The sequence below is a fragment of the Nannospalax galili genome, unplaced genomic scaffold, assembly GCF_000622305.1.
Source record: "Nannospalax galili isolate Female #2095 unplaced genomic scaffold, S.galili_v1.0 scaffold218, whole genome shotgun sequence".
Lineage (NCBI taxonomy): Eukaryota > Metazoa > Chordata > Mammalia > Rodentia > Spalacidae > Nannospalax > Nannospalax galili.
In genome coordinates, this window is record NW_008343207.1 from 293,278 (window position 1) to 307,718 (window position 14,441).

At 48.3% G+C, this 14,441-nt stretch overlaps 1 protein-coding gene across 1 annotated transcript in view; it reads right to left on the reverse strand.

The window, feature by feature from the left end:
- Nucleotides 1-14,441, reverse strand: part of Tmem132b (transmembrane protein 132B) — a 412,598-nt gene that overhangs the window by 275,363 nt on the left and 122,794 nt on the right. Inside the window, exon 2 of the mRNA XM_008839404.2 lies at nt 9,639-10,530. Coding sequence (XP_008837626.1) covers nt 9,639-10,530 — 892 coding nt within the window. The remainder of the gene's footprint in view (nt 1-9,638; nt 10,531-14,441) is intronic.

Consider the following 14,441-nt stretch of genomic DNA (forward strand, 5'->3'; position numbering starts at 1 on the left):
CTCTCTCTCTCTCTCTCTCTCTCTCTCTCTCTCTCTCTCTCTCTCCCCCCTCTCCCTATCCATCTTCCTCAGCAGCATGCAGGCCTCCCTGTTTAAGTTGAACCTTGCCAAGAAACACTGAGGTCTCAGGGGACCTGCTAGTTACTAGTCGAATCATCTGCCTTCTATGTGTAAACAGGGAGGAAATCAAGTGTGGTCCTGCCCTGCACACTCTCCTAAGAATCCTCACACACCACAGGATCTGCTGCACCCAAGAAAATTTTAATGAACAAGTCACAGGTCCAAGAAAAATGACCCTCTGGAGAGGCATAGCAGGGAGTCAGGAGACCTTGGCTCACCTTTCCATCCCACTCTGATTCCACTCCCAAACGAAACTCCCGACACAGGGAGCAGGAGCCTAGAGCCAGAGCCCTGCACACTGTCTGCCTGCTGACATGGCTCCAACAAATCAAACAAAACTGAAAATCTCCACTCTTGAAAGTCCAGTGGGGAAGATGGTTCTGTGGGCAAAGCACCTCCTGCCCAAGTGTGAAGACCTGAGTTTGGATCCCCAGAATCCACATAAAGCTGGACGCAGTACAGACATCTGTGCTCCTGGCATTCCTAAAACACGGTGAGAGGTGGATACAGGAGCTTCACAGCCAGCAGGCTAAGCATACCCAGAGGTGGACAAGAGACCTTGCTTCAAACAAGGTGGAAAGTGAGGACCGACTCCAGAGGTTATCCTCTGACCTGCTCGCATGCACTATGTGGCACACCTGCACACACATACACAGCATACACAAAGATTAAAAACACATTAGAACTGATAACCAAGATAGATGCTGCTGAGGCCCCAGGCCTAGCTGAAGAACTACAGGCTGTCAGCAGCTTCTAAGGAAGGGAAACTCTGCTTGTTTGTTTGTTTATATTTGTTTCTTTCAGGATGAGACCCCAATCCTAAGTGGTCAACCCTAAACATGTGCAAATAAGAGCAACACTAATTGGACTCAGTCGGTGGTGTGTGTGTGTGTGTGTGTGTGTGTGTGTGTGTGTATGCATATATATTGTAAAAATAAATATAGAAGAGGTCATGAATTTGAGGGGATATTTGGGAGACACAGGAGGAGTCGGAGGAGAGGAAATGCTGCAAAAGCAGCATACTCATGTGTAAAATCCCCCAGTAAGGCCAGGCGTGGTGGCGACGGCCTGTAGTCCCAGCACTCGGGAGGCAGAGGCAGGCAGATCTCTGTGAGTTCAAGGCCAGCCTGATCTACATAGTGAGTTCCAAGACAGCTGAGGCTACAGGGAGACTCTGTCTCAAAAAGACCAAAAAAAAAAAATCCTCCAGTAAAAGGAAAAATTTATTTTTAAAAGACAGGTGCCTCTGAGAGTAGCATTTCTGTGGAATCAGAGCAACCAGGATGACCTGCAAGAAACCCACAAGAAGAAATATCACTGGAATGATCCATCAACTTGGAATGTCCCAGGCGGAACAACAAACTTCACACTCTGTGGCCTTCAGCCCAGAGTGGGCAGAACTCACCTGGTAATGCCCAGTTTCCACCCCCAAGCCAGGGAAACCAAACTTGCACCCCAAACCTATCATAGAGATACCACTAGCTTCTTCTTGGCCTGCTCAGCTTCCTGGTGCCCACAACACCTCCAGTCTAGGCTCATGGAAGCCTTCTTTCTTTGCTTCTACCTGAGCGCACCCACCCTGTGCCACCTTCAAGTCTGTAGAATGTCAGCCTCTGTTTGCTCTTGTCTATCTCCATTATCTTCATCCACTTTTCTCTGGTCATTAAACAAATTAAACTCAAGAAGACAAGGCAGGAGCAGTGCCATGAGTTTGAGGCTAGCCTGAGCTACATGGTAAAATCCTAATGTTACAGAAATTAACCTGAAACTACCCTGGCCCAGAGAGAGAACTCCAGCCATACTCAGGAAGTAGAGAAAGTTTATCCTTTATTATGTACAGGCCCCAGACTGGGCTAACATGCTCCAGAGAAACTGAGGCACAGATCAGAACTATATACAGGTTTTTACAGGCTTTTTCATGTGATCTCTTGGCAGAAATCATATTGGTGGGATTTATGGCTTCCAACACAAAAGGATGCTTGCCCCCTTAGGCTACTATAAGAAATCTAAACAATCAGTATTTTCACAAAAGCACATATTTTGGCAAGTGTGGGCAGTGGTTGAGATAGTCCCCAGTAACATGACACATTGCTGATGCCAGTACAACCTTAGCTATTTTAACAAATAAGACAATTCGAGCAGGTACTTCCTCAAGATGTCCGACTGGATTTTTTAAATATTTTATTTATTATTTTTATTTTATGTGTATGAGTGTATTATTGCCTGTATGGATATAAGTGCACCCATCTCATGTAATGCCTATGGAGGTCAGAAGAGGGTGCTGAAATTATTATTTTTATTTTATGTGTATGAGTGTATTGCCTGCATGTATGTGAATGCAACCGTGTCGTGCAATGCCGCAGAGGTCAGAAGAGGGCTTCGGATTCCCCTAAAACTGGAGTTAAGGACAGTTCGTAGCCATCATGCGGGTGCTAGGAATCAAACCCGGGTCCTCTGCAAGAGCAGTCAGTGCTCTTAACTGCTGAGCCACTTCTCCAGCCCCAGACTGGGATTTTTTAATATTTATTTATTTATTTATTTATTTGTTTGTTTGTTTATTTATTTATTTATTTATTGGTCTTTTTGAGACAGGGTCTCCCTGTAGCCCCAGCTGGCCTGGAACTTACAGAGATCCACCTGCCTCTGCCTCCCAAGTGCTGGGATTAAAGGTGTGCACCACCATGCCCGGCTATTATTTTTATTGTTATGTGTAAGAGTTTATTGCCTGCATGTATGTAAGTGTCATGCAGTGCCTGCAAAGGTCAGAAGAGGGTGTCAGATCCCCTGGAACTGCAGTTACAGATGTTGGTTAGCCACCACGTGGGTGCTGGGAATCAAACCTGGGTCCCTCTGTAAGAGCATCCAGTGCTCTTAACCACTGAGCAATCTCTCCAGCCCTGACAGACTGAGATTTTTATGGCTATCTGCCTTGCCCTATCTCAGCCAGAGACTAAGTTTGGAGTGGCCTTTAGGATTTGAGTACAAGCAGAAGCCTGCAAAGCCCTGTTACTTCTACATATATCAACAAGCACATTTAGTATTAGGAGTACATACAGTTCTTGTCAAATAATAGTACTTACTCATCTACCACACAGAACAGAATTATACTAAGGTCATAGTTCATTAGTTCCACATTAGATTAAGTTTTCCCAATTATTATCTCAATAAATAATAAATACACAAACCAATGACACAGGTGCTAAGAAAAGAGCTCAATCTGAGGAGGCTCTGTCCCCATTCAGATAAACAGAGGAACCCTAATGTGGCTACAGTGGGGGCTCCTGACCCCATGGAGGCGTCACCCTAATTCTTTCACCTCCCCAATGCATGTCAGGCAGGAGCCCCCTGACATCCCTGACTCCCAGTTTCCACAACAATGAATATCTGTATGGTGGTCATGACAGGACAACAGGCGATGCATGGAAAGAGTTAACCAAGGCCAGGCATGAACACACAGAATGATGTGAAAGAAGGCATGGATGGTACTGAGGAACACTTGGAAACACCTGTAGAGTACCAGTCACTATGAATTAGCCCATTCACCACACTGATGGTGAAAGGTACTTGCAACCCTGCCTAACACCCAACTCACCTCAGACCCCCAAAACATACAGCATGTGAGCAAGTGGACTCACCTTCCCAGACTGAAGTCCTTTGAGCACTACACTATCACTTTTTAAATTTTGTATCAGGGTTTCCTGTTTCAAATGCCCACAGGAGGCAGATGGTCAGGTGAAGAAGGGATGGAGGAGGTCTGAGGCAAAGGGCATGATAGAGACAGGAGTGAGTCTCATGATCCACAAAGGGCCTCATGATGTACAAGGGACCTGTGTATAGCAATTTCTTCCCAGATGATGTATCCTACAGGGAAGCTCCTTAAGACTCAGGAAGTAAACAACTCAGAAGCTAACTATATACACCAAACTATCTCCCTCCCCAAACATATATAAACTCTAAGGTCTGCTAAGAGACACTCTCAGGTGAGCTGAGCTGCCTGGAAGAGACTCAGACCAACTAAGCTACCTGTAAAAACACTCCAACTGGCCAGGTGTGGTGGCACGTGCCTTTAATCCTAGCACTCGGGAGGCAGAGGCAGGCGGATCTCTGTGAGTTCAAGGCCAGCCTGGTCTACATAGTGAGTTCTAGGACAGCTGGGGCTACAGGGAGACCCTGTCTCAAAAAAGACCTAAAAAAAAAAAAACCTCCAACCTGTTAAGACGCCTGAAAGTTGTGCAGTGTACTCCAGATTTCCTGCTTTCTGAGCTGTCAAACATGCTGGGGGAAGAGGGGAGATTTTGGTGGTACAGCTGTCTGAGTCTCTGCTCCTATAAGTAACCCCTCACCCTTGTTCCTGAAAATAACCTAAATAAAACTCATTGGTTCACTACTTTGGTGGTATCATTCCTTTGGTCTAGGGTAGAAGTCACAGCTCCTCTCAATAGTCTTAACAATGCCACTCAAACTGAATAACACCCACATCTGTGGGCAAGGTTTGGCTATGGGCACCAGTTTGCCAACCCCAGGTGAGACAGTTTCCCCTTGAGGAAAATCAGAGGACCCAGCATTGACATTTGAACAAAGACAGCAGAGCCACCTAGACACAGTGCCTCCTCTGACATGTCCAGCCCTGCCCCAAAGCTGCAGACAAGGGAATAGTTGACAGTCCTGACTGACTCCAAAGGGAAGAGGCTTCCTGAGACACCAGGCCTCAGAGCCACAAGGACCCCACTTCCCAGAGGCTGGCAGTCCATGCTAGCTTCTGAGGGCAGTGTCAGTATGAGAGTCTGATTCTGCTCCACACTTAACTTCTGCAGGGAAGAAAACAGGAGTATTAACAGAGGCTGCAGCCTGCATGCTGGGTCCTCTTGTAAGTCCTTATATTAGCCTCTGCTTGCGCCCCCTCCCCAGCCGATTATCCTCAACTCTGAGCCACACAGGGTCCTGTAGAGCCAGGAGTACAGCTGCCCCCTGTAAGAGGCAGGAACTATGGAGACAAAGAACAGAAAGATCAAAGGTCAGACCACCAGGGTTCACACCAACCACTCCTTAGCTCTGTGATGTCAGCAAGCTGCCAAACCTCTCTGTGTCTCAAAAAGACCTAGGAAATTCAGCCAGGTGTGGTGGCGCACACCTTTAATCTCAGCACCCAGGAGGCAGAGACAGGTGGATCGTTGTGAGTTCAAGGCCAGCCTGGTCTACATAGTGAGTTCAGGTCAGCTGGGACTACAGGGAGAACTTTTCTCAAAAAAAAAAAAAAAAAAAAAAAAAAAAAAGACCTAGGAAATAACTGTCCCCTTGAATTTCTGGTTCACAGTTAATGAGTTAATTAATATAAAAAACTAATAACATGGGTTGAGCCACTCCAAATCCTTAGAGAACTTAGCTGTTAATGCCATTCCTCAGCCTGAAATGCCTTCCCCAAGCAGCCTCCAAGGCTTCCCCGCCCACCAGATTCTCTTTCCTCCCCTTCTTCTAACACCTTATCTAATAGTGTTTTATCTAAACCAAGGATAATAAAGAAGCTTAGCCTTATGAGACAGTCTAGCCTAGTGGCTTAGTGCCTGCAGCTGTGCAAGAAGTGCTGAGGTGCTGAAATCAACTGGTAATGTCCGCCATGACAGAGGGAGTGATGAAGTTAACTGGTAATGTCTGCCATGACAGAGAGTGTGCTGAAATAGACTGGTAATGTCTATCATGACAGAGGGAGTCCTGAAGTTAACTGGTAATGTCTGCCATGACAGAGAGCGTGCTGAAATAGACTGGTCTATCATGACAGAGGGAATGCTGAAATTGTTAGATTTCGCAGGACAAAGAAAGGATTAAGTTTAGGTAAAAGACCAGAGCCAGACCTTTCTGCAGACCGAAGAGCATTTATTCCGCCAGGTGGCAACAGCTTCTCTGCGGAAAGCAAGCTTGTGAGTAGGTGGGAGGGGTTGTGGTGGGTTTTCTATTGCTAGAAATAAAGAAGGCACACACAGCTGTGAAGTCTGAGTTAAGGTGTCTGTCCTAGTTTGTTTCTCCATTGCTGTGACAAAACACTCTGACCAATACCAACATGGGGAGGAAAGGGTTTATTTATCTTACATCTCCCAGGTCACAGCTCATCAGGGAGCCCAAGGTAGGAACTCAGGGTAGGAATCTGGAGGCAGGAGCGAGAGTACAGGCCATGGAGGAATGCTGCTTACTTACTTGCACCCCTGGCCCCTGCTCAGCCTGTTTTCTTATGCAACACAGGCCCACCTGCCCAGGGGTGGCACCACCCACAGTGAGCTGGGCCCTCCCACATCACTCAACAATTAAGAAGATGCCCCATGGACATGGCCACAGGCCAGTCCAATGAAGGCAATTCCCCAAGTGAGGCTCCCCCAACCTAGGTGTGTCAAGTTGACACCACAGCTATCCAGGACAGTGTCCTTGGGCCCTTTTCCTGGAGTTGTTTGCTTGAGCAGAACAAAGAAGCTGTTCAGTTCAGATGACTGGTTGATAATGGAGGAGCAAGGACAGCAGAGAGACATCCTGGCAGGAGGAGTGGGTTGTCTTTCTTCTCTGCAGTGGTGGCACTCCATCAGGCCCAGATAGGGATGTGGCTAACTGTTAACAGTGGGGCTAGGAGGAGACACTTGTTTTAGGGAACTTCTGGTTTCTATCAGAAGTCAATTGGTGATGTCTGCCATAGCAGAGGGAGTGCTGAGGTAGGTTGGTAATGTCTGTCCTGGCAGATGAAGTGCTGAAGTCAATTGATAATGTCTGCCATGGCAGAAGAAGTGATAAAACTGATTGGTAATGTCTGCCATAGCAGAGAAAGGGCTAATGTGCTGCCATTGATTAGCAATGTCTGCTGTGGTAGAGGACTTACACAGTGACAAATGCAGGGAAGCCAGCTCTTCTCCATTCTTTAAGCTTGTGGCATGGCTTCATACTGGAGTCTATGGGGCTGGATTCAGTCCCCAGTCTAAGGCAGAAACTGGTTATAGGGACCCAGTCCCTGCACTGGAGCAACTACCCCAGGACTGGGTTCACACACCAGGTTCTGAGTCAGTACCTGCCAAACACCAACTCAAGGGGCTCCAGAAGCATCCTGGCTTTTCGCAGGTTATGAAACACACTTTGCATCTGCTGGAATCTCAGAATCCTTTTGGTGGGTATCTGAATGAGGGTGCCTTCAAATACATGGGAGCCAGTATACCCACTCCAGTCAGAATCAGACAGACCACAGTGAGCAACCCAGTTCTCCTTACTTGACTGACAAAACAAGACCCACAAGGGAGTCTACCTCTGCCACAGCAGACATTACCAGTTGACTTCGCCATTCTCTCTGTCATGGCACATGGAGGACACTGACTTTAGCACTCACTCACTCTGCCATGGTAGACTTTACCAGTTGACTTCAGCACTGTCTCCTCCATGGCAGACATTATGAATTGATTTTAGCACTTCAGCACTCTTTGTTCCACTGGAGGCTGGCCTTCCCTGAGGACCTTCAATGGGCAGACACTGTTTCTAGAACTTTACAAACTAAAATTCACTAAATTTACAAACTAAATTCTCCCCCAGGAGACCAGTCCCATCATCCATCCCATCTTACTCATGAAGAAACTGAGGCCCAGAGAGGCCAGCGGACTTGCACAAGGGTACACAGCTGCAATGTGGCAGTCCCTGTTGCATCCTGTTGTCACCCTGAAACCTTTGTGAGCAAAGCAGGATAAAAGAAGATAAGATGGTCTCCCAGCACATAGCTGTCCCCACCAACATCTGAACATGAGACTTCATCACCTGGGAAGAGGCTGAAGAGTCCCTTCACGGAGAAGCTTGGTCCTGGGAAGAAAGACATTCTCTCAGAGAACTTCTTCATGCTTCTGGAATTTGAAATTGGTCAGTGGCATTCCCCCACAGTGTGTAGCATCATGAAGTTCTGCCTGACACTAAGCGGGAACAGCCTGACTTGGTCTGATCCCATCCGCAGAGCACCCAGTTCCTTCCTTCCAGTCTCTTCCGTCCTCTCCCAGGCGGTGGATGTTGCTGCTTCCTGCTGCTACCTCAGAGCTGCCTTCTCCTCTCAGTCATCATGTATCTATGTACCATATCCTTGCTTTTTAAAAAATGTGTGTATGGTCTATGTGTGTCTACATGTTCATGTGCACATGCAGCAGTCAACATCAAACAGTCAACATTAGATGTCTTCCTCTATCACTCTCTGCCTTAATTTTTGAGTCAAAGTTTCTCAACAGTCTGGAACTCACCAAATCAGCTAGGCTGACCGGTTAGTGAGCTTCCATGGCTCCTCCTGTCTCCACCTCTGCAGGACTGTGACTGCAGATGCATGCCACCATACCCTGCTTCTTATGTGGATGTTAAGGATCAAACTCCAGTCCTTGCACTTAACACAGTATACACTTTACCAACTGAGCCATCTCTTCAGGCCCCAAATTCTTGCTCTTAAAATATGTGTGTAGTTCCTGTCTCCTGCTCAGGCTGTCCCCCTCCCTTATGACCCACATTTTCTCCTTATTTCCAAATTCCTCTCACCCTTCAGGATCCAGCTTGAGAAAACACCAAGTTAGCCTGTGTTGCAGCACATACACTCTGACACAGTTAGCCTGTGTTGTGGCTCACACATTCTGAGCTCTGAATTCTGTAGACTTTACCATCTGCTACTTGGGCTTCAACCCAATCATTCACAACAGAGGTCAACAACCTGTGGCCCTTGTCGAGTGCAGCCCCCTGCCAGTTTTGGTAAATGAAGTTTTACTGGAACCCAGCCCCACCCACCCCCATAGTGGCTGCTTTCCAACTATACCAGCAGAGCTGAGAAGTCACCGGGGAGACAACATGGCACACAGAGCCAAATCACCACTGAGTGCTTTCCAGGATGTCCTCTGATCCCCAGCTGTCATCTCCCCTGGGTCTCTAGCTGATATCTGCAAGGGCCTCACTACACTGGTCTCAGGACCTGCAGAACTCTCAGCCCAGGGCAACTCCACCAGCCCTGCAGAGACCTGACACAATTCCAGTGTAACCCACAGCTGTTCCCAGGAGGACCCACCTGGGAAGGTTGGATGCAGTCAGGAGAACATATGCTTGTACTAGCCAGCACACACCTGCCAAATGGCACCTAAACTCTCTTCTGAAGCATTCAGTGAACCATAAATATCTGTCTGTTGCAGACCACAAGTGTCTCTCTCAAGGACTCGAGAGCTATTCCTTCGAAATAAAATCATCAAGAAAGTCAGGGCCCTGTCTCCCAGAACTCTATCTTAGACCAGTGCCAGCCAGCAGACACAGCTGGCATCATGTCCACACTGTCAACCAGAACCCTGTCACTCCACTTCAACTGAGGCTTCTCTCTCCTTCCCCCAAATAGCCCCCTCCCATGGGAATAGAGCTCACCTCTTTGCTGTCAGTAGCTACTAAACAAAACCTGTCCTCACTCATTAGTCTCTGACACTCAACAGTGATCAATAATAGGTCCCATTTGATTATCTGATCCTCCTTCCATCTGACCCCACAGAACTGCTTACCGAAGAGTGAACTGGTCTGCCACAGAGCTGCTGGTCAAAGAGACCAAAAAGGTGGCCGTGTCCCCTTCCCGGATGAGGTTCAGCGGTACGGAGAGGGCAACATTGTCATCCAGGCTCACAAGGGACCACCGCAAGTCATCCTGCGTGGGGTAGACCACCACACTGCCAATCCTCTCCCGGGCAGGGAACACCTGCTGGGGGTCCTCCTGCTCTGAATGGATGTTGTTTTCCCATTTGCCCTCATCTTCCAGAGGGCACTGGCCGGCCTCATTGGCTGGGTAGAGGGCAAAGAACAATTCCATGGCAGTGCCACCCAGCAGTGCTGGGATTTCCTCCTCAGGCTCCAGGTCCAGGCCCGAGCTGAACCACTCCGGCAGCAGCTCCAGCTCAGCCACACACAGCCCAGGGGCCCCCTGCAACCGGCAGCTGGCCGCCACCTCCCTTGCCTCTGGGAAGGCAAACATCTTGACACAGGGAAGATCTTCCCCGGGGTCACTGTCATCCCAGACCATGCCAGTGACGTAGAACAGAGTCTGCACTTTGGGTCTGTTGGAGTAGATGGAGCTGTCAAGGATGTGGGATTTGAGCCTCCAGTTGAAGGGAAATTTCTTCACAGTTCCAAAGGGAGTGGGCGTCAGGAGGAAGTCCCAGGGCACTGTCTTCTCCACAGAGAAGGGGCCGTAGCTGGCATTGATGGCCGGGGGGCTCCGGGCTCTGTGAATGAAGAGTGCTGCTGCCCGAGCCTGCAGGCTGGTGTTGCGCATGAGGTCCTGGTTGGCCTCCTTGAGGAAGAAGGCCTCCTCTGCATCTGAGATGTGGAAGTTGGCAGGAAGATAGGTAGGCAGTGAGGAGAACCGCTGCAGGCTGTCAGCCACGCCTCGACACGAGGTCTCTGTACAAGAAAGGAAAGCAGTCAGGTCCTGTTCCCACATGGGACATAATCAGTGAGCTGTGGTCTTGACCCACTACCCCAGAAGAGTGCACATGGCCACACAGTTCCTCCCCAGTCTGATTATAAGAGAAAATCAAAAAATCTTCCAGAAAAGCCCAGTTCAAAATGCAAAGGAGCCCCACTGGCCACAGACTCAGTGGCCCTGGAGCTGAACAGTTGCCTCCCTAGAGAGAAGCTGTTACCCCTCCTCCCAATGAGGTAGACAAGTATAGGGAATGGGTTAGTGGCCTGAGATTCCACTTGGTTTGGCTATGTTTACCCACACCCTTCTAACAATGGCCCTGGGCAGACCAGATCCTTCACCTGCAAATAGCACACACACACACACACACACACACACACACACACACACACCCTTCTCCAAACAATGTACCCAGAGACCTCCAATCCCACCTGTATCTGACTACACATATACACATACAGCAATCAAACTTTGAAATTTTCCATTCAAATATATTCCCAATGTATCCAGCATGAAGTATGGAAAGGCCCACCTGGCCTGAACTGGTTTTGGGTGCATGGAAGTAAGACTAAGTGTTCTTGAGTGATCTTTTAGGGTATTTACCATCTTATGCCTATGTATAATGGGGTGTACATATGATTAAGATCAAATGCATTGTAGGAAGGGATATGTTTACCCAGCTAAACCTCTATTCTTTTTTCTTATTCATTTATTTATTTATTTATTGTGTGTATGTGCATGTGTGGACACAAGTGCCATGGTATGCATGTAGAACTCAAAGGACATCCTGTAGGAATTGGTTCTCTCCTTCCACCATGTCCCTGTAATCAAATTCAGATCATCAGCCTTATTAGCAGCAAGTGCCTTTACCCACTGAGCCAACCCCCACAGCCCTAAACCTCTATTCTTTACATGTCACCCAGCCTCAAGTATTCTGTTACAGGAACAGAAACAGACTGGGATACATAATCCTGTTTGCATAAAATTTTTAGATTTTTATATTTATATAGAAAGAGATAGACATACATACATATGTACATGTACTTACATTTGTGTGTCTGTGAAACCAGAGTAAAAAGATTTCTTTTTCCACTTACCATTCACATTTCTACTTTCAATGTGTTGTAGCAACCAAGTGTTGTTAATTAAAATGTATAACACACATGCAGAAACACGGCTGGGGGAGATGTATGGGTGTAGTGTATGTGGGGGGGGGTATATGTTGACACCTGCTGTATGTGTGGGGGTTGTGTGTGTATGTGTGTGCAGTATGTGCATGTGTGTATGTGTGTGGTACGTGTATGTGTGTGTGTACATGGTATGCATGTGTAGTGTCTGTATGCATGGTGTGCATGCATGTATGTTTGTGCTTGTATCTATATCTATGGTGTGTGTATGTTTGTGTGCACGCACACGTATTTGTGTGGTTTTGCCCTGTGTGTTTCTTTTTAATGGGAAAACCCAGGCAGCAAAGATGCAGTAGACTTTTTCAACATGAAGACCCCCTACCAGGAGCCAGGGTCAACAAGTCAGGCCAAGAACACAGAGATACCTTTCCTCCACTTCCTCAGCCCTGCTTTCCAACCAGTACTGGAGGAAATGAAGCTGATGGTGTTTAAATGTGGCCTACCCAAAGATAGCCACCCTCCATGACTAACTCCAGATGACATGTTTCCCTTCAGCCTTCCAAACCCCGCCAACAGCTTCCTGATGATTGGCTGGGGTCTGGGCCTTCACTGGGCTGTGTTGGAGGAGCTATGCCTTCTTGGAGGTGACAAGGCTGTAACTGGGAGGTGGTAGGAGGGTCCAGGCAGCATAGTGGCCAAGATACCCAATTGCCAAGGTGTCCCCATACCAGTGCTCCCCCAGTGATGTGCACACAGTCACTGGGCTGGACACATTGCAGCCACACTCTCAGTAGGCCAGTAATTCCTCTAACTAGAGTTACTGTCTGGCCTATAGGACTATCATTGGCCCAAGGCAGACAAGGTCTCCACTCCTGAGGAATTGGAAAGCTCTAGAGAAAGACAGCCAGCATTTGCAAAGAGATTAGGAAGGAAGACCCTTAAAACTGCCCATCCAGACTGTCAGGATGGTGCAGGCCTGTGATCCCAGCTCTCAGGAGGCTGAGGCAGGAGAATTCAGAGTTCAAGGTCAGCCTGGGCTACCAAGTAAGATCAAAGGAGGAGGAAGAAAAGGATGAAGAAGAGGAGAGAGAAGAAAAAGAGGGAGGAAGAAGAGGAAGAGGAGGGTGGTAGAGGAGGGGGAACCACTGCTGACCCAGGCAAATCTCCATGGAATCAGCAGGAAGGGGACCAGGTGTGAGTGTTCATCATACAACTCCTTGAAGCTTCCACAGCTAGGGAAATGATTAAAGCCAACTGTGCTGCATAGCCTTACTTGACACACCTGGGTACAGGGAACATCAACTGGGGAATTGCTTCCATTCTATTGGCCTGTGGCCATGTCTGTGGGGCATCTTCTTGACTGTTAAGTGATGTGGGAGGGCCCAGCCCACTGTGGGTGGTGACACCCCTGGGAAGGCCGTCCTGTATCGTATAAGAAAGCAGGCTGAGTAGCTGGGTGTGGTGGTGCATGCCTTTCGTCTCAGCACTTGGGAGGCAAAGGTAGGCAGATTTCTGTGAGTTTGAGGCCAGACTGGTCTACACAGTAAGTTCCAGGCCAGCTGGGACTACAGGGAGAGCCTGTCTCAAAAACACACACACAAAAAAAAAAAAAAAAAAAAACAAAAAAAAAAACCTGAGGTCTACTTTGTGAGGATTCCTGGTGGTACACACCTGTAGTCCCAGCACTTGGGAGGCAGAAGCAGGTGGATCTCTGTAGATCTTAAGGCCAGCCTGGTCTACATAGTGAGTTCCAGGGCAGCTGGAGCTACAAGGAGACCCTGTCTCAAAAAAGACAAAAAACAAACAAACAAACGAACAAAAAACAAACCTCAGTAAAGCAGAGTGGCTTTCAGAGAAAGACACAAAGACACTAGTCAGGCTGCTAGTTCGTCCGAGCTGCTTATTCCTATGCTTTCTTAAAAAATAACTGGAAAATGCCTAGATGCACAAAATGTGGTAGGTTCTTCAAGGACAAGATTCATGCATGACCTCTGTCTTTAACCAAACGACTCCGCTTTTGGTCTTCCTAGGTTTGTTCAGTGGGCAATGCCATTGCAGCCTCAGTCTAAATGCTGCTGTCTCACCCTCTCCGGGACCCAGCTTCCAGCATCTCCAGCAACTCCAGTGCCAAAACCTGACCCGACCTGGCCTATGACTCTCCCTTGTCAGATCAGATGCCTAAAGTGTCTAAGTGACATCAACCAAAAGTGTGACTCACTATTCTATTGGGCAATTTTTGGCGAATTTTTAAAAAAAGAAGGCTGAGCTCCTCTTGGGGTAAGTCTACAGCGCAGCTCTCCGCGCTGGGACTCCCTAAGCCACATTCACCCTTCCATCCCCCCCCCTCGCCATTCTATACTCCTAGTTTGAGCCCTGAGCCACCCCTAGTCTTGGGGCCCCAGACACCTGGGGAACCAATACTTCTTCCTGACCCTTCTCACCCAGAGCAACGCAGTCCCTTTCTTGGGCTTCAGGAGCACCACTTCTGGTCCTGGCCCCGCCCTCACCTCTCGCTGGTTCCCTGGGCCTGCACCACCAGCTAACTCTCCTAGCCTGCACTACTATCCTCAGGCCTCTTGGGGTAAGTCTATAACGCAGCTCTCTGCGCCGGGACTCCCTAAGCCACATTCACCCTTCCATCCCCCCCGCCTCGCCCTTCTATACTCCTAGTTTTAGCCCTGCGCCATTCCTAGTCTTGGGGCCCCAGACACCTGGGGAACCAATACTGCTTCCTGACCCTTCTCACCCAGAGCAACCCACTC